General features: G+C 25.7%; 1 protein-coding gene across 1 annotated transcript in view; it reads left to right on the top strand.

The window, feature by feature from the left end:
- Nucleotides 1-25,512, top strand: part of LOC113555683 (zwei Ig domain protein zig-8-like) — a 248,019-nt gene that overhangs the window by 102,281 nt on the left and 120,226 nt on the right. The window contains exon 2 of the mRNA XM_026960187.1: nucleotides 8,734-8,909. Coding sequence (XP_026815988.1) covers nucleotides 8,734-8,909 — 176 coding nt within the window. The remainder of the gene's footprint in view (nucleotides 1-8,733; nucleotides 8,910-25,512) is intronic.

Here is a 25,512-nt window from a genome sequence, read left to right on the forward strand (position 1 = left end):
ACGGGCAAATTTATTTGGTATGCATGTTTTAATGTTTCTTACTGTTATCTATAGAACTATTAAAACTTCACTAGATATTATATTCACACAGAGGTTCAATACTGGTTCATACGCATTCCGCTATGTACTAATGTTGAACTAAAATTAATATATTGAACTGTTCAAGTTGAAACTTCAATTAATTATGGTTATAACTTATGATAGTATTGTTTAAATTATTAACTACGAAGAATCTATTCAATTATTATATTCTTAAAGTTTCAAGTCTTAACCAATTACTTATATGTTCATATTTCGTATCGGTTAATCGTTTTGTTTGTTTTAATAATATATAAATTATCAGATTCTAAGTTGTACCATTAACGTAAAAATTAAAAATTAAATACAAAATGATTCAAAAATTAACGTCAAATATTAGTTTAACCAATGAGATATAACAACTCCATTCAGTCATCGGGATGTATCCATTAAGTAATTGGATGTGTATATTACAACTCCATATTTCATCCATATGAATAAAGTATATTCAACTAAGTCATTAGTTCAACGCTCAAATGAGTAGTCTAAAAAAATATGTATGTTTCTTTTTTTTATTCAATTGTTCTAATTGAATAATATCGAGAGATCCATGTTCAAGCTAATATGTATTTCCAAGAAGTCAGAACACAGTTTTTATATTATTATCACTTATTCTAATTGATAAATCGTTATAAAAATTTCGGAAAAAAAACCAAGAAAAAAAATCTATATGTTGTAAATCTATATATTGTACTATTTTATAATATTTGTTAATTACCTATACTGTAACATACAATATTTATCATAAAAATTAGAACAAAAAATCGAAAAATCGTAATACAATAATAGATAACATATAAAAATAATGAAGTATATAAATAATCTTAGAAAAAATTTAATATTTAGATTTTATAATATAAATAATGCTATTGTATTTTAAGAAATAATTCCTAAAAAACTAAAAAAAAATGTTTTTCTTATCGTAGTCATAAATTCGTTTAATGTAATTTAATTTTTTACAGTTATATTTTTTTTATTTTTTATTCGTTGTATAGGTAATTTCTAAATTTTACTATTTTATTTTGGTATCTTCTACAGTTTTTATTTAAATCCAAATGGATGGTTATGGCCTACTAGATTAGAGAATCTATGATTCCACCCTCGGTTGTATTGTTAGCTCTATTTTCATCATTCAATGTTGCCTCGTGGACATATCCGACATTCGGAGAAACTCTTGGCAGAACTTTTTTGAATTTTATTTTATTTTTCGGACAATTTATTCATTTGTAAATTCCATTTACATAATATTTAAAATTAAAATATTCAACCATACACATAATAATGTAGTCTATATTTAAAGAATTATGGGGAAATGTTGTAAAGTTAGAGTCTTCACAGTATAATTGTTCTAAATCTTAAGCTTTAATTGTTCTGCGAGAAAATTACAAATTTTCCTGCTTAAACTACTAAACTAAACTTATCGACTATAAATTTGTAACAAACAGCATAATATTATGCGTACAATATATGCCAACTTTACAATAAGCATCATTGTAATCTGAATGTAATACATGTATTGTGTTTAAATTTGAATTTAATGACAAATATCTACTTATAACAATTACTTTGAGCGGAGTTGATCGTATTTACCGTTATTTGTTTTCAAATCATTAAAAAATAAGAAAACATTTTTTATTATAAACTAATTTTACATATGACAAAAATTTCCATTTTTCCCTGATTTTAGAATTTGAGTGAAGGTTCATGATGTAATTTTTTTTTATGAGTTATAAGTTGTGAGTTACGAGGCCACAAGCTGCTTATAAAATACTTCAATTTTCAGAAACGAGGTAGTTATGACTATGAAATTGTATCTAGTTTATATTTTAAAAAGGTCAAACTTTAAAATTCATAGTTCTCTTATATAACCAGAAAGAACAAACAAAAAATTAAAGTAAGAAAAACTGGGATTTTTATGTAAATTCCATTTTCAACAAAATCGATTTTGTTTTTTTAATGTAACTTGATTACGAATAACCGTAGATATTTAAATTTTCCATCAAATGTTAATATTATTGATTTGTATTTACAATACAATCATCGATTATTTTGTGTTATTTTGAACTATTTATAGACATGATATATTTTATTTTTTTTTTATAAATTATGTTAAAAATGATTTGCTGGAAAGAAATGCTTTGAAATATTATACAAAGCGCATAATTCCTAATAAAATATATCAAAAATCTGTAGTTACAATATTTGTTTTTAAAGGTTTAAAGCTAGAATTTTGAAAAAAATCATAAAAATAGCAAAAATTAGTAAATTATTTTTTAGTTAGATATTATTCGTGAAAATATTTCTTTTTATACCTTTTAGTAAAAGATTCATTATTATTTTTTTAACCTTTATATGAAAAAAAAAGTTTAGTGGAAAACCAATGAGCTTTTTCAAATGTTTTTGGCATTCAATAATATTCAACGGTAAAATAATTATTTATCCACAAACAATTTTTGATGTTTTATTGTTTAAAAAAAAAAAAGTAATAATAGATACTTGAAACTTTCATCGAGTGTTTATATTATCATTTTTATTATTCAAACAATTTTCAAATTTTATGTCGATAAAAAATTTTTTGGTATCAAAAGAAAAAAAATTGAAAATTCAATATAAGATTTCGTAAAAGTTTTTCTTATATATGTATAAAAATATGAAAAATAAAATTACAAACTACTTCGTAGTAAAAAATTCATGAAAGCTTTTCTTATGAATCTAGGTTTTGAAAATGTTATACAAGATTCTTTATAAGTAGAGCTACTTATAAATAAATAAACTTATAAACTAATGTACTGAAATCATAAAATCTAAAAAATGTGTAAAAATAATTATTTTTTATGGACATTTTAACTTCCAATTTCGACGAAATTACTAATTTAAATTTTAAACGATAAATAAAGGTATGTTAATAATAATTTGTAAAATATTTAAAAAACATTATTCACGGAACTTTAAGCTTTTATATTTTATATTATCATTCATTTTTACCATACGCAATATATTTTTTTTTTCAATTTATAGGTACCATAAATCTATTTTTACTGTTTTAAGATATTTTTAGAGAGATGTCATTAAAATGTTGTGTTATTTATGTTGATATGATATGATTTTAATTATTTAATACCGATAATAGAATAAATCCAATATTTTCGAAAAAATGTATATCATTCTATAATAGTATACTAAAAGTAAAGTAAATGAGTTTATTAGCTAAATAAAAAATATATATCACTTCCTATTATTATAGGCTTATAGACTGTTTCGCTCGTAATCGTTTTTCGTATAGAATAATCTATTATCGAATACGAATTGAACAAACCTATAATATTATAGTGACTAACCCCTGACACCTATTAATTGTACAGCAGAACAATATCTAAAAATACTACTTTTGACTCCTCAGAGGATGAACTAGATTTAATTCCTTACCATTTAAATGATAACTAAGTGAAAAATGAAAGAATTGGAATATTTTGGTATTAACTATAATGGTAAATATGCTAAAAGTATTAGTGTATTAGTTTCAGGTCTGTTGAAACCGGATAAAGATCGCATACCTACTTATACCGTATTTGTCGAGAACTGTATAATTTAATATAGAATTATATAAACGACTCTATGAATATTATCCTCATTGCAACGGGGAAATTATAATAATACAAACTACCAGATTTATAATAACCACATAAAACTATCGATGTGCTGATATATTATTTTTTAATCATACCATAATATCCTACAAGCATGATTATTTATGCACGCTCTTGACTAAGCAATTCAGTTTATTTATTATTTTTTATAATACCTATCACATAACAAGTACCTAAATAATTTTATTCATATACCGCAGTGACGATGAAAAAATTTTAATTTATCATTCCATAAATTTGATTTTATAATGACTTTCACGGTACGTAGTCGTTATAATTATTTATTTGTTCAGCCGTAAATTTATATTCAAGTAAAACTGATCCGGTGAATTCTTTCCCCCCTGGGTCCCGTTCATTGTTTTCCGAACTTCCTGAGAGGCACTCACTAATACCCGACAGAATACAGTCTAATTCTGCACACCGAATTAGTTATTTTAATGTTTATACATTTTACCGTGTACGCGCGGTGTATGGGATATTGCCATCGTGTTATCCGCGCGCACGGTTTATACGGTTGCAGTTGTTTCGCCGCGTCTCTCGCAAAGGCCGGGGAAAACTATGTCGTTACAGATAACGGCACTACGGTAACGCGTCTATACACAGATATATCTATCAGGCGCGTGTGTGTTGTGTGTAGGTGTACGGTATATGGGTATGCGCACGTGAATTCAAGACGGCGAGTTATCGCCATAACTCTGAAACGCACACTATTAGTCGCAAGCATGCAGAATATATACGACTGTGGAGCAATTATTTTGTCCGTTGCGACCGTAGCCCGTCTCCCGCCGCCTCTCGCCGCCACCGGCACCGCCAGCCGCCTCGTCGCCGGTGAAATTCTAAATACCGTCTGCGGTTTCTTATATCGCAAACACTCAGACACGCACAAACGCGCACACGCGGGCGCGCGCGAGTACTCGTATATGCGCGAGTATAAAATATTACGTGTGTAGGGTAAATGCGGTTTTTTTTTCTCCTTTTTATTCTTATTTCGTACCGCAATAAAGCGGCGGCGGCGGCGGCGGCGTTGGTGGCAAATGACCGAATGAAAATAATAAAAATATCGTTTCCATTCGAAAATCTGACAATGGCAGACACGGGGCCGTTCGGTTGTGGGGCGCGGTGTGCGTCGTGGGACAGTCGGCGGCGGCGGGGAGGCGGACGGAAAAAAAAAAAGAAAAAAGATGAAAAGCGCGTGATTGATATCGTTTTACGGACATCGATTCGGCCGGGTGACGACGATGTGATGGCAACTACTGCTGCAGCCAGTGTGGCGGGGTGCACACACCAGTTGATAGATTGTTTCTCTATTCTCGGCCCCGCGATATTTCAACATCGCTGCGTCCTCTTTATCTCGTGCACCCCGTTCGCCGACGCCGCGTATATAATGATATATATATATAAAATGTTTTATATTCATTACGATAAATCGATCTGATCACCGTCAATAACAAAAATAATATCATATTCGTCAAATGAATATTATTATTTTAGACGGGGGAAAAAAAAAAAGGTCGGCTGTTAAAATCATCCCCGCGGTGCCTTGGTTTATTTTGTTTGGTATTGTTTCATTATTTTTTTCATTTTAATAACCAAATCGATTCCGTTTAATCGGTTCCAAGGTTGTCCGTATTTCGTATATCTATATTTTTTATATTCAATTTTTTTTTTTTTTTTAGTCATAAAACGCTGCTTGTGTACCGGATAAATTACATACATTAAATCAATTACACGTGTTACGCAAAAGAGCCGTATTGTGCTATTTAATAATACAACGATATGTGCGTGCGCGTGTTCGTTCGTTTGTTGTGGATATAATTTATATCTCCGTATGGTATATATAATATGTGGTACTTAAATATTAAATTATGTCATTAGATGGATATAACTTCACTTGCTCTTTGGCACACGCCCCGGAACACCGGCTTAAACGATGGAAATTCGTTTTACGTGCCCAAACTTATTTAACACTGATAAGATTAAAATTAAGATGTTAACTTTGAGCACAGGACAGAAATATACTCGTACGATATCACCACACGTTTAACGCGCACGTCGATCGTATTGTTATTGACGAAAACTACGACACTCGTTTAATGCATAACCAATCGCGTTATCGTGTACGGATGTGAAAAATTAACTCAATTTTAGGTATATATCATCAATAATGTGATACGCATGCGACCGTGTAGCGTTCAAAGTATTTTTAGATATCAGACCTCCGAGGTATGACAGAAGTAGGAAATATTTGTGCGCTTTTCAAATTAAAATGAAACGTATAACAGCAACTTACTATAAGTTGTTTATTATAGGAACAAATTAAATATAATATAGTGAAATCGTACACATGACGATTTATTTAGCGATACATACCTCTTTTTCTTCATGTTATTTTTATTTATTTTTTAATAACAATCAAATTCAAATCATTCAATCATTATTATTAAATTATTAAAATTTGATTTCGATAAAAAAAATAGGACTTTTAAATTCTATAATTGTTCTTTGAGAGTTAATACTCTTTATAATATAATAACTCATTACTAAATGAATTTTAAATTGAATGAATTCAGTGTATACTACAATATGGATTTAATAGTAGAATATTCAGGTGTAATATTGTCTCAGAAATCATAATATTACTCTTAACTCTAAATGTTATATGAAACTACGTCAACACATTAAAAATTAAAAATGTACAAAGTTTAATTGAAAATATTAGTTTTACGACTTATAAAACTTTTAATTTCTAATAAAAAACGGGAGGATAATAAACATGTAGAGTTAGTGTTAGTTACTTGCATTATTATACACACTTCTTTGTTGTTTTTTTTTTTTAATTAGTCGTATTGGGCGTTTTATATCTGTTGTTTATGATACATAATGTACGGCATAATACTATCATAATAATATACGGAGTGTACCAGGATTATTTAACAAATATAGTAAGTAATATTTGTTATGGAAGTTTGTTAATAGTCTTATTACACATTATATATTAATCGAGTTACGTGAATAATTACAATTTCTTATACTTATTACTCGAATACCTCTAATAATCAATAATAATTAATTTCATTATTAAATGTTGTTTGTTGAAAATTGTAAAATATGTTTATTTATAATTTAATCAACATAATGTAAAAATAAAATGATATTTTATTTAAATTATACTATTATAGTGAGTGCATAGAATATGATATTGTCCCTTTTTATGCACAGAGTAATATGTATTATGCATATCCGATTGTTGTAGAAGTGGGAGAACATAATATAGTACATTGCGCCATCACAAAACATTTAACACATTTTAATGCAGTTTCGTGAATATGTCTGGAGAATTAAATGTATATCTTAGTTATTGTCTGATTTAAATAATAGAAAATACGCCATATTTTAATTGTTTAAGTATTTTATATTGTTGAAGTTTTACTTTTTGCCCATTTTATTCCGTATTTTCGTGTACTTTTTTATTATTAAAAGGAAAAATTAAGGTGTATCGTCCTTTTTATATTGAAAATGTTATAAACAACCACTTTTTTTAATAAAAAGTGACGTGTGTATTCATAGGCTACGATACAATGGCAATGAACATTTTTTCGTCGCTTCATTGATCCATTTTTTTAATAACAGACATCACTGTGTGACATTCTACTTAGTTCTTGAGTATAAATACGTTGTTCTAAAACAATGAAATTTTAGTGTAGTTAATGATAATACTGAGTTTCTGGTAGTAGAATTTTTGGGTAGTAAATTACTGATGCTGTATTATGTAGTATACAATCATTAAGAATAGCAATTATCTTGATAATAAATATAAATTAATAATTTGTGTGCCATTATAATGTATAGAAATTTATTAAATTATAATAATAATACTTAATAACTATTTTTAAAACAACTAATACAATAATATAAATATATATAAATGTATTCTCAATATAATATGAATTAAAGCTGTCTGTATACAGAATTGAAGTTCCCAATATTAATTTCTAAATTTATAATATAAAATAAACATCTTGTAATAAGTAAATATTTACTTATAATTTTACTATGAAAATAAAATAAATAACTATAATTCAAAAGTTTGTACACAAATATGTCATATATTATTATATTATGTAAAACTTAACAAAGGTTGTTTATAACAACGTTTAGGAAAATAAAAGTTTCAAGTGCATAGAATATACTTATAACGATTGACAAGATACAACTCATTTAAAAAACTTCTTATTTTTTTTGTTATTTAAGATACTTCCAGTTGGATCATTTTAAAGCCAGAGGATCAAAAGAATACATTTTGAATGGTTTTATTATTATACGAAACAAATGACATCCCCAATCCGGAAGAATTAAGTCTTTTGAAGTTTTTTTTTTTCTAGTATAAATTTGATACAAGAATGATTAGACTATAAAACTATTATTTTCTTTTTTTCTAAATATTGTGTTGATACAAAATCCTTTACTATTTCCTTTATTATAATATGCATTTATTTTGCCTGTGAGTTTAAATAATTAGTTTCTTGATGTTCCAAGTTATCAAACAGCGAAGAATAAAGTGGTTATTGTAAAACAATTTGTGAAAATTGGAATGTTTTCGCTACAGAAATACTCAGAATATATAAAAGATTTAAAAATCGTATATTTTATGTTAAAAATAATACTTGAGAATTTAAAGTAAAGTTTTTAAACTAATTTTATAGCAATATATAATATTAGTTTAATTTAATAGTTGGTTATTAAAAAAAAAGTATATTATTATTTTTATAATGTAGTTCATAAAATATTTAAAGTTTTTAATAATATTTTATATAAAAACTCATTAAAATGTTGTACCTATAAATTTCAAAAAAAAAAAAAATCACATTGATTTAAGTTTAAGTTGAAATAGTAATAACATTTTATTAATAGTTATACCATATATCGGTTTATTATTATAAAAATATTATTAATCTAATCAGTTGATATCTTAGTTATATTTAACATAATTGTACTTATTTATTTTTAGATTTGGTATCAGGATCCATTGATCACAAAGTACCAGATGAAACGATTTCACCTTTAATTGAAGCTACGTCCATAAGGGGTCCTTATTTTGACAAAGTCGCGTCAAAAAATGTCACTGCGTTAGTCGGTCACACTGCCTATTTGAACTGCAGAGTGAGAAATCTAGGGAATCGGACGGTAAGTCATATAATATCTTTTATTTTCTCTATAATTATCGTCATAACATTATCTACTTCTATTGATAAATTAATCATTACCTAAAAATATTCTGCGTAAGTTTTAATTTACATTATAAATCTAGTATTTTTATTAATTAAGTGCGTTCGTTCATAATAATATATCATACTATTATATTCACTAAATTTACACAACATAATATTCTTGAAAATATTTAATTAAAGAATCTAGTTCTATTAGGTGAATAAACTACATTCTATATTAAATTAATTAATAATATTATACTTGAAGTTAATAAATTATGAAAACTAAACATATCAGTTATTGTTAAAACATTTAAAATAATACAATATACTTATAAAATTACAAATAATATTATAATAATATTTAAAGTGTTTTATGAAAATTATATGAAATATTATTTTAAGTTACAATATTTTTTTCAAATTTATTATCTATTTTAAATTATTTAATTAATCAAAAAAAAAAAAAAAACAATAGATAGGAAAATAATTTATTGTTATATTTGTGAATTATTATAATTGCGCGTAAACAATATATTATAATACTGTGTTATTATTCAAAAGTAAAGGTCACTTAATAAATCATTTATGCGGATAAAGTTAATTATTCAAAAGTTAATGAAAGACAAATGTTTACCTATTGAAAAATTATGTACAAGATAGTATACCAAAATTTTTACTTTTGATTCGATGAATAAATTATTAACTAAACGGAAAGGTATACCCTAAATAATATAACATTGAGCATGCATTAATCTTTGTTAAGCAGTTGAACTTAATACAGAGTTGGGTTATTTATATACCAACAAATAATATCGAACATTAGAAAGAAAAAAAATACTAATTCTCGTCAATAAACCATATAGGTACTTGTACGACATAATCATAATTTTTATATTTTAATTCATAAACTGTCATTGTGTCATATGAATTCACATGTTTTAAAATTAATTCATAACTACGTGATACCGTTAGCTAGTATTTTATTAAAGTATTGTCATTCAAATAAGTGTACAACATTGCACGTCCAACGTAATATAACAATATGATATGTCAATAAAATAATAGCCACGTAACTAAAAACTACGAACGATGTAACGGAAATAATATTATAAACGTTTTAACTACTACTGTTTTAATTTGTTTAACAGACGTAGTTTCTTATCTTTTTACCTAGATACCTTCAGTCACTTTGTTGTTGAACATTTAAATTACACAGTAGAAAACATGTCATTTCGGACTCTGTATTTACCTAAAATTGATAACGTACACCCGTGGTATACGTAATTATAAGGTAAAATGTGTGCTGAAAGTGACGTTTGAACGGGAATAATGATAAGTTATCATTAGAATATACGACACAACAGACCATCGCAAGTTAACAAACCGGGTCGTTAGGTGAACAGGGATCAGTTGGCTAGTGCAATGACGATCCTAAATCCCGAGCATATACGAATAAAGGTATTCATTGTGCTTTGTATTGGAGAACACGTACAGTAAATGGACATCAAGCCCAGGTGAACACGATCCGACCATATCCGGCCACGTAATTAATCATAGTCCCGAATTTCCGGGACCAAACCTTGGCCCAGTTGTTTGCCTGAAAATCTAATACAAGGTCTGTACGCGCCCGCCCCCTCCCCCAAGAACTGCAGTTTCATAATTAACAATGACTTGCTTACAACAGCGTTCATCCCTATATGAAATGGACCATCGCCTATTCGTTTTTTTTTGCATCATGTAACAAAAATTAGTAGTCTGTGGGATCACATTAAGGTTTGTAATATGTTCGGCAAAAACCAGACAAAGGTTATTTGTACAAAAAGGTAGGCTATTATTACATGCATCTCTCTAAATGTAGGGAAAATCAATATTTTTCAATTTGATTATTCTGAATAGTAACGGTATTAATGCTAACATTGTGAACCGTCCAACCGACTAAATCCGTACGTGCGTGCGTTTGTATATCTGATTTTTTCAACTTCAATACTCCTAATATTATATCTGTAGAGTACTTATTTACATTAATTTAATTACATCACATCAAGTTTTATTGTTGTAACGCATAGTAGTGATGTATTCATTTAATTCATATAATATATTGATTTTTCATCATTTGAAGACGTTTAATAATACTTGTTTAACGATATCATTAATACCAATGCAGAATTTTATTTTTATTACCATATTGCATAATTAAACCTTAGTGATCATTTGAATTTTATCGTGAAATAGCTAAATTGTTAAATAAACAGAAACCCGATAAGTATGAAAATCATTTGCGAATATATATCAAACAATGCGTGCGTATATAATTCTATGGTTCCTAAACGTCATGTTTAGGTATTATTTTATAATTCGAAAGTTTTAATGTAAATTAATCCAATTCTATGTATGATGAAAAGACATTACGAAATAAAATGCAATATATATAATCAGTTAGGTAATTAAATTAGCCGTTGTTCAATATATATCAACTTCAGGTATTGTTCATGTGATTATCTTTTGACTTAAATTAAATATCAGCGGAATGGTGGTAGGAAAAAAATCAAAAAATTGTATCCACAATTAAAACCGTTAAAATTTAAACTGTAAAAATGGCAAAGACAAAAAAAAATGTATTATATTTTAATATGATTAATTTAGACTCAACTTCTACTAATAAAAAACCAATTGTCTCTTGGTCATCAACCCCTTCGCCAAAATTAATATAAAAATGTAAAAAAATTCAGGTAATTCGTCACTTAAATTCACAATGCTGCATTTACCCTGTCGATAATTAACATAATAATATAAAATTTCGTCACCTACACTAACTTAAACGACCATCTACATATAAATTCTAGTTACCTGAACAACTTACACATTGGCCAAATAGTACTTTACCTCTACCCACATAAATGGGATGCGTTGTTAATTTGATAGCTAAATGACTTTTAGAAGGCTTTAACCCGAAACATTTGAATTAAAAGTCAACTTTAACTCATTTAAAAATAAAATGTACTTACACTTTGCTTAATTATAGAGTATTTAATACACTATTTAAAACACACCAATGCCGACACTAAATATATAATATGAACTTTAATCTGAAAAACAATGTTGAATATTAATAAAAAAATATTCACTCGACTACTTCAATGAAAAAAAGCTTTGATAATAAAGGAAATCGACCATCAAAAACATTGCTAACATAAGATATGATTTAACTAAAGCAACATCTAATAACTATTTGTTAAACTTAAAAAAAAAATTAAAAACAATAATGTGCTTTCTGTAAAAGAGGTCTGCCAGAAAATTAAAAAGAATGCAACATGTATAAAATTCTCAATCGAAATTAACACAAGACCTTAATAAGAAAAATGTATCAACTGGCTCACCTACCCATTTGTACAACTTCAAATCTAAAAGCCAAATCGTACTTTGGCCAAATCTAATTTTTTAACAAACGTTTCAAATATGGTCACTAACACCCCATTCTATGACTAAAAGCTATTCACTTCGTAAAGGCATATTTAATCAATATTAATTTTATTAAAAAATATCATTTAAGTATAAACGTGTTCACTCCATACTAAATCACCGCTTATTTTATATCCACCAAATTGTCATCTGACACTATGCCACATAACTTTATTATGTGTCTAAATTACGATTGATGCCATAAATTATTAGTTGAATAAAAATTCAAATTCCCACTTCATTGGTCTCTTTAATAAGTCACCAATAATGTCTTTCCAAATCAATTTATTTAAACTCACTCTAAACCTAGTACAAATTTTGTGTAATAAATAATTATCGTAAAAATGTATAAAAGTCTTTCGATCAAATTTTTCATTTAATGTATGATTATTCACCATAGTATTCAAGTTGTATATTATATTAGTTAAAATTAAAAATTTTGTTAATTTTAATATTTGAAAAGATACAGTAGAGCTTCACAATTACATCTCGCCTTGTAAATTAGAATTTGAAAATTTAAAGAATCTAGAAATAGCATTTTATAAATTAATATTGAAACATTATTTAAAAAAAATAAAGTCAATCTATAAATAACAATGATTTTCTCAACAAATATTGGAAAAATATAAAGTACTCAATCTATAGAAACGCTACAATATTAACTTTTGGAGCACTACCCTAGCGTCAAATAGTACTTCCTGAAGTAAAAATACTCTAAAGACCAATACTTCTTCGCTAAAATCTTAAAATTAATAAAACAACTAAAAAAAAAAAATCTATTTATTTTACTTGTTTATTTATGTATTACGATTGATGAAAATATATTTTATTCATTGTAAATTAAACTTGTATGTAACTATAATATAAGTATGTTCATGTATTAAAATATATTTTTCATTCTTATTTTTAAGTGAATGCATCATTACAACTCCACAATAAATTAAAAATAATTATTTTTTAACAAATAAATAAAAATGTATGGAACATAAAATTTGTCCGCTATTGAGAGGTGTCCGTTATTGAAAAAAATTAATAAATGAATATGACGTATGTGCCTCTTTGCAAAATTAAGTTTTATTGACTTAAAAAATAAATTATACATTTATTCAAAATTAGATTGTAGTTTACTAACTAATTACAGTGGAACTAAATTTTTTCTTTAGAAACAAAATGTCTTCAACCGATTTACTGTAATGCTTCTATGAGTTAAATTTTTACTTCAACGAAATAAAAATACTGTTCTATACTTCGTTCTTCATCATTTTTTTCATTTTCAAAAGTATCATAACCAATATTGATAGTTTTTTCGATTTTGAATGATAAGTCTTCAGTTTGCGTACACATCCACCAGCCATCTTTTGAATCATAGCACTGTGCTTTGTTGGACATACTGTTGAAGTTAGTTTTGTTAACTCGCAATTCAACTCCTCTTTTTGTGTTAAGACATCAAAATAATCTAACACCTTGAACTTTGATTTTTATTATTTTTTTTTTTTTTAAATCCAATGTAGTCTGCATCAAAAACTGTTACGTTTTGGTTATTCTATATTTTCGATATTTATTATATAGACAAAATTAGGTATTTTAAAAGACTAATGTGGTTATGAGTTTTGAAGTCACGTTTAGTGAAAACACAGAAGTTTTACATTATGCAAATTTAACGGAAATGTCTAGGTGCATTATTAATAAAAATAATAAATAAAATATATAAAATAATCGACTTAGCATTTATTTATCGAAATTCGATAACCACTCATTCATAAGTTCTTGTATCATCCAAGTTTTATTATTAGTTTTCCAAGTTACTCCAAGATCATTAAAAAAAATGTTTTTTTAAACGCCGGGCTTTCATCACCTTTCCAATCACCACCAACAATTTTCCTACCTATAATCCGATTTTATTTATTTTTTCGCCGCATCACACCGCTTACGGATAGATCTATCAGTGACTTGAGTATGGTTTCGTTTGAGTTTTTTCAACTTTAAATCGAGTGGCTAACTCAGGAACGATTTGTATCATTGCATCATTACATTTTATTACGTCGATTTTATTTTTCAATGTCAAACGCGACCGTACTGGGGTAATGATAAATACGATACTAAAGGTAGATATGTAATGGTTATAAGACATCACTGTTCGCGTAATGTGTATTTTTTTCATTATCGTTCGTACAGGTTCGTGTTTATTGATTGTATGTGTGTACATTGCCCGAGAAATATGGTCCTACCCAGACAATGTGAACCGCGAAAACGAACAAATAATTTATAATATTGATCATTCGTTTTATTAATATAACTATTATTATTCAACATTATTAGAATGCAATAGAATTGTGTTCGTTATTTATAGTTATTTAAGCCTACCGGACCTATCCACAAAACCTATCCACGTCCGTTATTTAGAGGTGTTTGCTATTTAGAAGTACGTAATCTATCAATTCTAATGGGGTTGTGCGGGGACCAAAACATTTGTTTGTTTATTGAGAATTTTCCTCAAAACAGACGTATTCATTAACAGTGGTTTCACTGTAAATACAATATTGTTTTAAATATGTTCGTACAAAATTAGTAAATATATATCTAACGTTTATGGATTTTGAAGTTTTGTTTGTCGAGTAGTGTTAATTTTTTCACGGACATAATTTTTTGGATGTATGATCTCTTTAAAATAAACACTTCTTTATGACTATTTTAAATTCATGTCTATATAGATTTTTTCGATTTTATTTTACGTTCTGCTCAGTGCCTAACATTCTGAATTTTTTTACATTGACGTATTCCAAGTTCCTAATACGCATTATTGATGTACAACTACAAAATAACGTAACTGTTGAATGACCTGTTGTTGTTTGCTTGTAAATGGATGAAAAACTTTCCTTGTATATTGTCTATAATGATAATGGCGCAAAATGTTAGCTGAGAGATGAGAATGATTTCTTCGTTTACAATGTTGTACTATGTTTTAGGTGATTTGTAATTAATCTATGCGATGTAATTTAATTATTGTTTATATCATTGGTTTTTGAATGAAGTCTGAATAAATTATATTTTGTAAGTTTGAGTACATTAATTATGCAATTTATACGTATAACATATTATATAATAAACCTACGTACACAATGTAAAAATTGCGTATAATAAGTATTGAAACTATGCATTGTTTATAGGTATATATATATATATGTTATTTTATAAAATATTGTTGATTTTAAAGAGTTTAGTTATTTTGTGTGGTTTAATGTGAATTAACCTAATTAGCATTTATACTTAGCTATATCATATGCATATTTCTTATATGTATATACAATAAATTTGAACCATGAAAATATTATCCCATCAAGTATTTAAAATACTAATCAATACAACCATCACTCAAAATTATATTATAATATTATCTTCCTCTCTATGGAGGTCAATCTCCTAAAGTCTATTGTATTGATTTTACAGATCGTTATTATGTTTTTTAAAGTGCGTGAGAAAGTTAGATAACAAAATATATTTCTGTACCGTCCTCTTAATTAATTATTTATTGGTAGCCAAAAATATTACACTATTTTTTAAGAATAAAGATATTTTCATTGACATTGATTGATCCATAAAAAAACTACATTATGATTTTATATTTAGTATAACATTTTTAACGAAAGACGCCTATAATACATAATGTGAGAAAAACAAACTGAGGTTTTTTATTTGTATCGTGTGAATAACTCGGTAATTTAATTTATTTTTATACATTGTGTACAAAACATAATATAACCTGTACATAGTGTTTAAGAAAATATATATTATAGACACTTGAAAAAATTTAAAAAAAAAAAACTAAAAATGTACTATTTTTTTTTTTTTTTTATTATTGTTGAGTTTGTAGTTTGTTCTTACGCAAAGAATAGGTACAACTACATTTTTTAAAGTCACAACGCTATAAAGTTTCCTAAGGACTTTATTGTACAGAAATGTTTTGGTATATTCATGTGTCTCTGTGTTTTAAAGCGAAATACATCGCCAAGGGAGTTCTATCTTTGAGCAAAATTGATGCCAGAGCTTAATGAACCGTAGTTGTTTTCCTACGCTTCCAACGTTAATGTGCTCTTAATTTTCTTTTACGCCATGCGGGGGAGCCATTTATATTGTTTAGAAGCTAAGAGGTTCTCTTAATATCATGAAATTCACCAATACATAAATTTTATTAGAACTGTAATGGTAAGAAAAATAATTTGTATTATTATACTACTTAAATACATTATTATATATAACTAATTATCTATAAGCCTTTAACATACTAAATAGAATTCATTAGTCTCGCATTTGATTTATAACAAAGCATATTCATTATGTTTATTTATCTTGCATAGGGTTACGTGTTAATTTTAGTCTCTTGTTCTTATCTTGTACGCCCTGATAAGGTATTTGAAACATATTCCACACAAATATATATACCTATACTTGTTACTGTTTAAATTGTTGAGTATACAATATAGATTTTAAATATTTAATTTAATTTTCAAAACTATATTCTACCACATATTGTTTGTTAACGCTTATAATTATAACATTATAATACATTTTATAAATTATAATTATTATTATTATTTTTTTTTTTTTTACATAGTACTCAATAAAAATGATGTTGGTTTTATTAAATTTGTTTAAAAAAATCAAGGAAAATATAATGTGACCTTTAAAAATCTCTACTGAATCTTGTACTGTAAAATATTACACATTACCTACCTTAGAATGAGTAATAATCCAACCATTAAGATAGATGATTTTATAAAAAGTATTACATTTGATAATATTTTATTTAATGGACTTAATAAAAGCTTTTCAAAGAATTTATTAGTATTTATTTTCTTTTAAACCATATTTTCTCTAAAATGATTGTAAATTTATATAATTAAAATATAAATTTATAATATCTTTATCTATTGACTTCCAGAAGTAATACTTTTTATACTTTTTATATAGATTAAATCAAGGCTAATAATAATTGATAATTTAATAATTTTTATTTAATACAATTTATTTCATTAAAGATAATTCAATATACACAAAAAATATTATATTATGTAAATCACTTTATATATATATATAAAGTTATTAAGTTATAAAGTTATAAATAATATTATAAACTATGGAAAATAATATTTTATATGATAATTATACTTATATGTTAAACGGATTGCATTAAAAAAAAAAAATATATAATACGTGATACGGATACGGTTTGCTAAAAAAATTCATTCCAATTTTAACAACTCCTAAAATTTAAAAAAAATAAAAAATATTGTATTTAAACTTTGAATGATAACCTAACCCACATACTATTATTATAAGAAGTTTTATAACAACAAAATAAATTGTAAGTTTTAAGTTATACAAAACTTAATGCTCTTCGAAAATATTCTATTATAACAATAAAAAAAAAAATAATAACAAAACAAAACAAAATATTACTTTTGTAATTACAAAACTAATTTAATAGTTCACTGTTTGTGACATGATGTATGGGACTATGGAGTGTCGAAACAATTATACAAACACTCGTGAATAAAATTTCCAAGCTAATTGTCATACTAAATAGTATACATATATATTATAACTAGAATAACAGGTTAAAAACAATGATTGGCTGATTGATAGGCTCATAGATTTTATATAGATTGATAATCACAATTGTGGAATATTATGAAACTATTTGAAATTTCAATTATTGTACCTTAATTAAATAGCTGAAAAATGGTTTATTAATTGAATGCCCAAACAATTGTTAACACAAGTTCCATTAATAATGTGAATGTATATAATAATATTTGATGAACAAATTTTAATTTTCTTATTCTAATAATTTATACTTCACTTATTGGTCGATTATTAAATGATTTTATAGTAATTATAATAAAATTCAATATAAAGTAACCTATGTGGTATGTCCGTGGGTTACACGGTTATAAGTTATTAATTATTATTTATTACAGTAAATGTTGATAAAAACCAAAATTTATATTATTATCATGACATAATAATGAATTACAATTTTAAGTTATAACAATCACCTTTTACTGGATCAAAGTAGTTTCGGTAGTAATGAGGAAAATTTGTTCAGCGAAGAGGACTTTTATTACTAGACTCTGCACTTGCAATATTAAATAAAGTGTGATTTGTTGAATGTTTACTATGTTAATGTTAATTTGTAACTCGCAGTTTTCAAAATATAGTAAGATAAATATTTATGTTACGCATAAAATAACGAATTGTTAAGTTGTATTAAATATGAATTTCCTCTAAGACTTAAAAGTTTTTTATTAAATCTTTAAAATTAGAACGGTGAATAAGTATGTAGAAAATTCGTTTATTGTATAATATAGAATTTCGTTTTTAAATAATTGCAAACTTTTATTTTAAAACATATTGTTTTCTTTTAGTAAAAGTAGTTTTTTTTTTGATATTTATTCTAAACAATTTCTCTCTCCAAAAAAGGTGTACACACAATGTATACACTACGTAAAGATACCTCATTACATATAATATGATATATGATATGAACAATATACATAATATTACAAACACTGAAATATAGTAACCGTCTTTAACGCTTACACAATTTTTTATATTAAAATTTAAAAAATATTAGTGCAATCGTTTTAATAGAAAGGTTTTTTTTTTTTTTTTTTTAATACTGTTATATCAAGTACTTGATTCGTATTAGTTCGTAAAGTTGTAATAGACTATTGTATGTATTCTATATTACACATACGTATTATATAAATTATATTACCACTATGTACCTATAATTCTTCGTTGTATAGTTGTATTCAGGGCTGGAAAAATGTACTATTTTTTTTCAACTCAAAAAGTTAATATAGAAAAATCTAAATATCATATGTTTTAAGTAAAAATTTATCTTTCTTTCTTCTTAGCATAATATATACAATTTAAAAAAAAAAAGAAGGAAAATAGTAGGTAACCGCTGTAGTGTACAGTACATTTCAAGTGAATCTTGTCATCAAGAAGTAAGTCGCTGTAATGTATGTGTTCAATTTGAATTCAGTGACAAATAACTGTTAACGAAAAACGATTCTGAGCGAATACCGTCTGTCAACCTATATTACTGAGAATGTTTTATGGTATATTTATATTGCTATTAAGGTAATTCGTTTTAAAATCAGTAATACGCAGATCGAATTTTTTTTTTCCGAAAACATTGTATTTGAAAATGTCATTATGTGTACTCAATATAAAATATACGTTAAAAAGTACCTAAAATTAATATTTTTAAATTATACAACAAAGTAATTAAAGCCGTTATTCTTAGTGTAAATATAAAATGTCATCTAAATGTTTACTTAAAATATCTATAAAATAAAATGTCTTAGACTTTCTTTTTATAGTGTATTTAAACTAATGACAAAGAACAAGAACCTAGTATTACATTTAAAATCCTTACCTAAAACTTTTTATATTTTAAAAACTTTTAACAACAAATTAATTTGTTATTTTTTATGAATTTGATATATTTTGTTATTTTATATGCTTCAAATACTTACAAAAAAAATTTATTAAATTTTCATTTCTTAGCTCAGTGAATATGTTTTTTTATTGACATTTAAAGTAAAAAAAAATTGAAAATTTCAAATGTCTACTTGTATATTGTATACTTCAAAGAGTCAAATATTTTGAAAATTTGATAACATTTTTACACTAAAATAAAAATAGGTAGGTCTATTGTAAAAATAATATATAGGTACTAGAATTTACTAGAGTAATTAATGGATAAATAATATAAACAGATAATACAATGTATCTTTAAAGTTTTTAATCGCAAACTGTATTTCTAGTAAGTAGTAATATTGTTAATACACTGTAACTAATGAGTAAATATCATCAGAACTGTTTGAGTGTTAAATTAATAACATAATTTACAATAAAAACTAAAAAATAGCATAAATAACTAATTTTATAAGTAGTTTCAGTAATATGGTATTGTACTATAATATTATAATACCAATAATATACCTATTCTATACTCGTAAAATATTATGCATATAATATATATATATTTATATATAGCCTAGTTGATAATATAATACTAAAAAAAGATTATTATGTAAAAATTATATGAATTATGGTTGTTTAATTAACTAACAAAATAATGACAATTATTTTTGAAAATAATTTTTTATTATTGAATTAATTGTTTAACACGTAAAATGTTTATAGTTTATACAAATTAAAAAAAAAAATACGTATATACAATTTTACTTATTGTTATTTGGAATTCAATTAAATCACATAAATAAATATTATTTGAATTACATAAAACAAAAAACTGTTCTCAAGTATAATATAGGAACTGACGAAAAAAAAAATGTTGGCAATTAAACGCAATTGTCTAGTCTGGATGGACCATGTGGTTTCTTGAGGAAATTGTAATCCTTTGTAACAGCACTTGAGTATTTTGTTTGGCGCACGTATATTTTTCGGCCACACGAGAGTTAACGTAGAAATGACAAAAAGAGTTGAGTTACAGTTTAGAGCACTTCAACCAGATATGTGTAGTGCCCATTAAGTTCATTTTCAGACCCAAATGACGGACCGCAATTCATTTAATATAATCGCTGAGAAAATGTTATTTTTTTTTTTAAATACAAAATATCTAAGCAAAATTCATATAACTAACGGGTATATTCGTTTTATGAAAAAAAAAAACATAAATATTATTTTAATAAAATTGTGGTTGTTGTTGCAAGTAGTAGTCTATTCGATAAGCAATCAACGAGGTATACAGAATAAAATGTATATTTAATAGAAAATACGACTATTTGATTTACATGCATTATACAATTTGACCATATTGAGATAAAATATTAAATTTAAAATAGTACTACTCAATTATGTTGAATAAACAATTGATTTAACATTAGAGCATTAATGCGGTTTGCTTGACATAACACTTAAGTAGTCTTGTGGAACACATCAAGTTAATTATTATTGAATCTGTGTTACCCTAGATTTTACACTAAATTATTTGAATGAATATCACTGATGATTATAATTTATTGGAAATACACCAACAGATTACTGATTACTATATACATAGCGACTTACTACAAAATTTTCATAGTCATGTTTTATTTGAATTTATATTTTAATAATGATTTTATTCAAACTATAATTGTTTAAATCTGTATTTTTACTAAGTGACCTACTAGTACAATTCTCAGATTTTTATGCAAAAGTAGTATAAGTCATTTTGATTTCTTAACCATGACACTAGAATCAAAATTTACTGAATGACATCTTGTTGTTTTAAAAATTGCCGTGTGATTCAGCGTATTTTTTTTTACTTAATGATTTAAATTCAAACATTAGCTGGTTATCATTCAATCAATTTTGGTTTTAAAGTTGTAGTTAAAACGTTAAAAGGTAGAAATGACTTAAAAACTGTTTGGATTTCAAAATTAAGAATTTAAAATACGTATTACTTTATTTAAAAATACATGTTGTATTGCGCTCATTTTTAAGAAACTACAAATTTGAAAAGCATGTATATATGTATTCCCTTTCTCCTCCAGGAAACCCCAAATCAATCCAAAGTCACTGGCTGAAATAGTTCATGTTACTTTTAAAAGGAAACTCACTATTGATTTATACGATTTACTTACTAAAACATATAGTGTGGGGATGTTAGTTAAGTTTCTAGTTGTATATAACTTGTGAACTAATACACCAGGTAATGCAATTTAATTTACTTAGTTATTTACTAAATCAATTCATACCATTACATTAAAACTTATGAGCCATTTAAAAATAATATTATGGTTACAAAGTCTATTCAAAGTGTCACAGTTTTCGATATATTAGAGTGGGTACCAATTATTGTTGTATGCACTTAAATATTTTTTATGAAAAATTAAAAACACCTAATTCAATCGATAGTCAAATACGTATGTATTTTAAATAGCAACGGCCAACGACCACGCATGGTTTATATAGATTCTAAGCTATAGACATCTGTCTAGACGTGCCGATTTAAACAAGATTATGACGACTGTTGATAGTGTTGTCAGTGCCCCATCCGTCAAAGTTATAAATAATGATTATAGTAATAATATTGATTATAACAGTAGGTAATGCGTAATCATGAGACAATTAAAGAAAATCAAAATAATTACTAATAATAAAAATTGTATAATTAAAATAATATTGTTCTTTTATAAAATGTATATTTTAATAATAACAGATGTACAATTTTTTCATACAAATTAAAAACAATTTAAAGCTATAACAATAATCATTTTTTTTTCTGACTTTAAGAGATTAAATATTCAATTTAATCTTAAATTTTTAAAAATAATTATGAACGTTATAAAATATTAATTAAAAATAGAATATAATGACGGCTACAGAAAACAAGTAATAATGGTAAATCAAACATTTATTAATTTAGTTTATTATACAAAGAGATTCGATATACTTTATAGTTTAAATGCCTACATTATACGATTAAGAATTATAAAGTTTAGATAAATATTTGTATACCATTATCAAATTATATAAAAAAATCACAGTTGTAATAAAAGTACAAAAAATTATCAAATTTCAAATGATAAAATAGTCCGTCACAAACAAAAATCTTATAATTATCAATTATTGAAATTTATACACGAAATTGTAATGCACCTTCATAATAATTTTCTTAAAAATAAAAGAAGTACAATTCTTTTGAATATCCAGTTAATGAATGGAGCCATTTTCTCTTCGAATTTGTCAACCTTCGTACCATTGTTTTAAAGAATTGTATTACTTTTAAAGTAATATAAAATCAGGAGATCAACATTCAGATAAGTTCTCTAGCAATAAAAAGTAAAAACGGATAGGTATTAGTTAATGGTTTTTTTTTTTCGTTTAATTGTTTGATTATTTATAAAGTGTAATCGTTAAGTGTTTTCCTATGTAATATGCATATATTATATGGGTGACATACAAGATAACTGATAAAATAGTATAGTTAAAAATCAAAACGGTTTAATAATAAATTACAAACAAGATGTCACTAACGAATAGCTAATGAAATGTATTCATAAACATTTTGGCTCTTGCATTTACATCCATGCGGCCCGTGAAAATATTCATAATAGCCACCTCTGTTATATTAATTGTATGTTATGGAATATTTTATTTTTTTTTATTTTTTTATTTTTTTTTTTTTATCAAGCTGTACAGCGATAAGCAGTGTGTCTTATTAATATTATTAATAGTATTTTCTAAGCAATGAGAACCAACAATGAAATTTTTCATTTCTATATCGCTATATACCAGAAATTAGATATTTGAGGCAAGGGCGATTAATTAGTACTTGGTAGCAATGATGCGCCTGTGACAACGAAGTACCATTTACGACAGCGAATATTCAAAATACGTTAATACTATAGGGGGACAAGAATTTATTGTTTGTTTTCGCAAAACTCTGTGTACGTAGCATGAGCCGTGTGGAGATGAAAAATAATCAAAACAACAATATGTTTTGTAGTTCAAATACTGTGAATCAAATATGCGAAATAACAAACAATATTAAAAAAAAAAAATACTTTAATATAAAAGAATAAATAAAATATTTGTAAAAAATAATAATACCTTAAAATGATATTTGTAATTCATTTTTTTTATTAAATGAAATAGTTTGTATGATTTGATCGATTTAGGTATTCGATAATAATTAGTTTATTAATAATTTTATGATTTAAATTTAATTGTAAAATTAAACATTAAAATATTACCATGCCATGATTATAAAGTATAATACAACTGTGTTAGTAGAATAACATTGATTTTATCGTATATAATATGAATAATATTGAAAAATATACGGTTTCTACTGTGAAAATATTCAAATATATTAAAATCACGGTTTGGCCCAAATTATATTGGTCACAACTGGGCTTGACCAAAACAAAATTATACGTTCTACAAAACACCATGCAGTTGACGTTTTTCCCAAGTACTACTGGTTTTCTGTTCGACTTCGAATTTCAGTGATAACATAAATATTATTATTTTTACTTATAACCGTTTTCAAACATATTTATTACTTAAAAGAAGTCTTTAAAAAATACAAATCTTGTATCTAACGTAGTCGACGCATATCCTTTTAGACTAATTATTGTACATACGCTGCTCACGTCTGTATTGCTTATTTTATGTATATTTTGTTATGTATGCATCATTAATATACTTATAATTATTTTGGAGCATTGTAGGATAATACACTCATATGTATTTTAGATTGGATAGTATTCGTTTGATTTAGTTTAATACTCATTGCAATATTTACAAGACCTGTATTGAGTACGTGTGTCATGTAAATAATTATTCAAACCCGATATTTTTCTCTTTTGAATAAATGTAGTGTAGACGAACAAAGGTAAATTTGTTTTCGTGTACAATATTAATCTCAATCTCATACGTAATGAATATTTCTATCCGATATAATACACTACGTTAATGCTCTATATTGTTATATTGTTTTATTGTATACTTACATCGTATTCAATCACAAAGTTGTATTTACCACTAGTTTAGCACTGGTAACCTGATAACGACCCTATACGAACGTATTTAGTTTCAAATGCACACTTACGCATAGATATCTACATCTTAAATTTTGTGACATGTTTATTGCGTGGGCGTTTCCTAGTTAGGGAGGATAAGGGAAAAATACTCTCTACTGTGGTTAAATTCCATATGCACTATTATTTACATTCTTTATCAGAAAATAATCAAATTATTCCCAATGCAACTAAAATTATTAAACTGATTCCGTCATATTAAGTATTTATAAGTAAGACTGCGGATGTATAATAGTTTAAAACAAACATAAGCCTATACCGGAGTTTTTCGAAACCTTTAATGATTTTCCAATGAAAATTGTATTTATTTTTATTGAATATAATGCTCGTTTTATACTTAATTCTTTGAAACTTAACATCAGCGTCACAACAATATGTGTATTATTGAGTTCGAAGAATCAAGAAATAAGTACCATATACTATACTTAATAGTAGAAACCTAACAACTGGACTTTCAATCGAATATTAACTCTATTAACTTCTCTAAGG

The sequence above is a fragment of the Rhopalosiphum maidis genome, chromosome 1, assembly GCF_003676215.2.
Source record: "Rhopalosiphum maidis isolate BTI-1 chromosome 1, ASM367621v3, whole genome shotgun sequence".
Lineage (NCBI taxonomy): Eukaryota > Metazoa > Arthropoda > Insecta > Hemiptera > Aphididae > Rhopalosiphum > Rhopalosiphum maidis.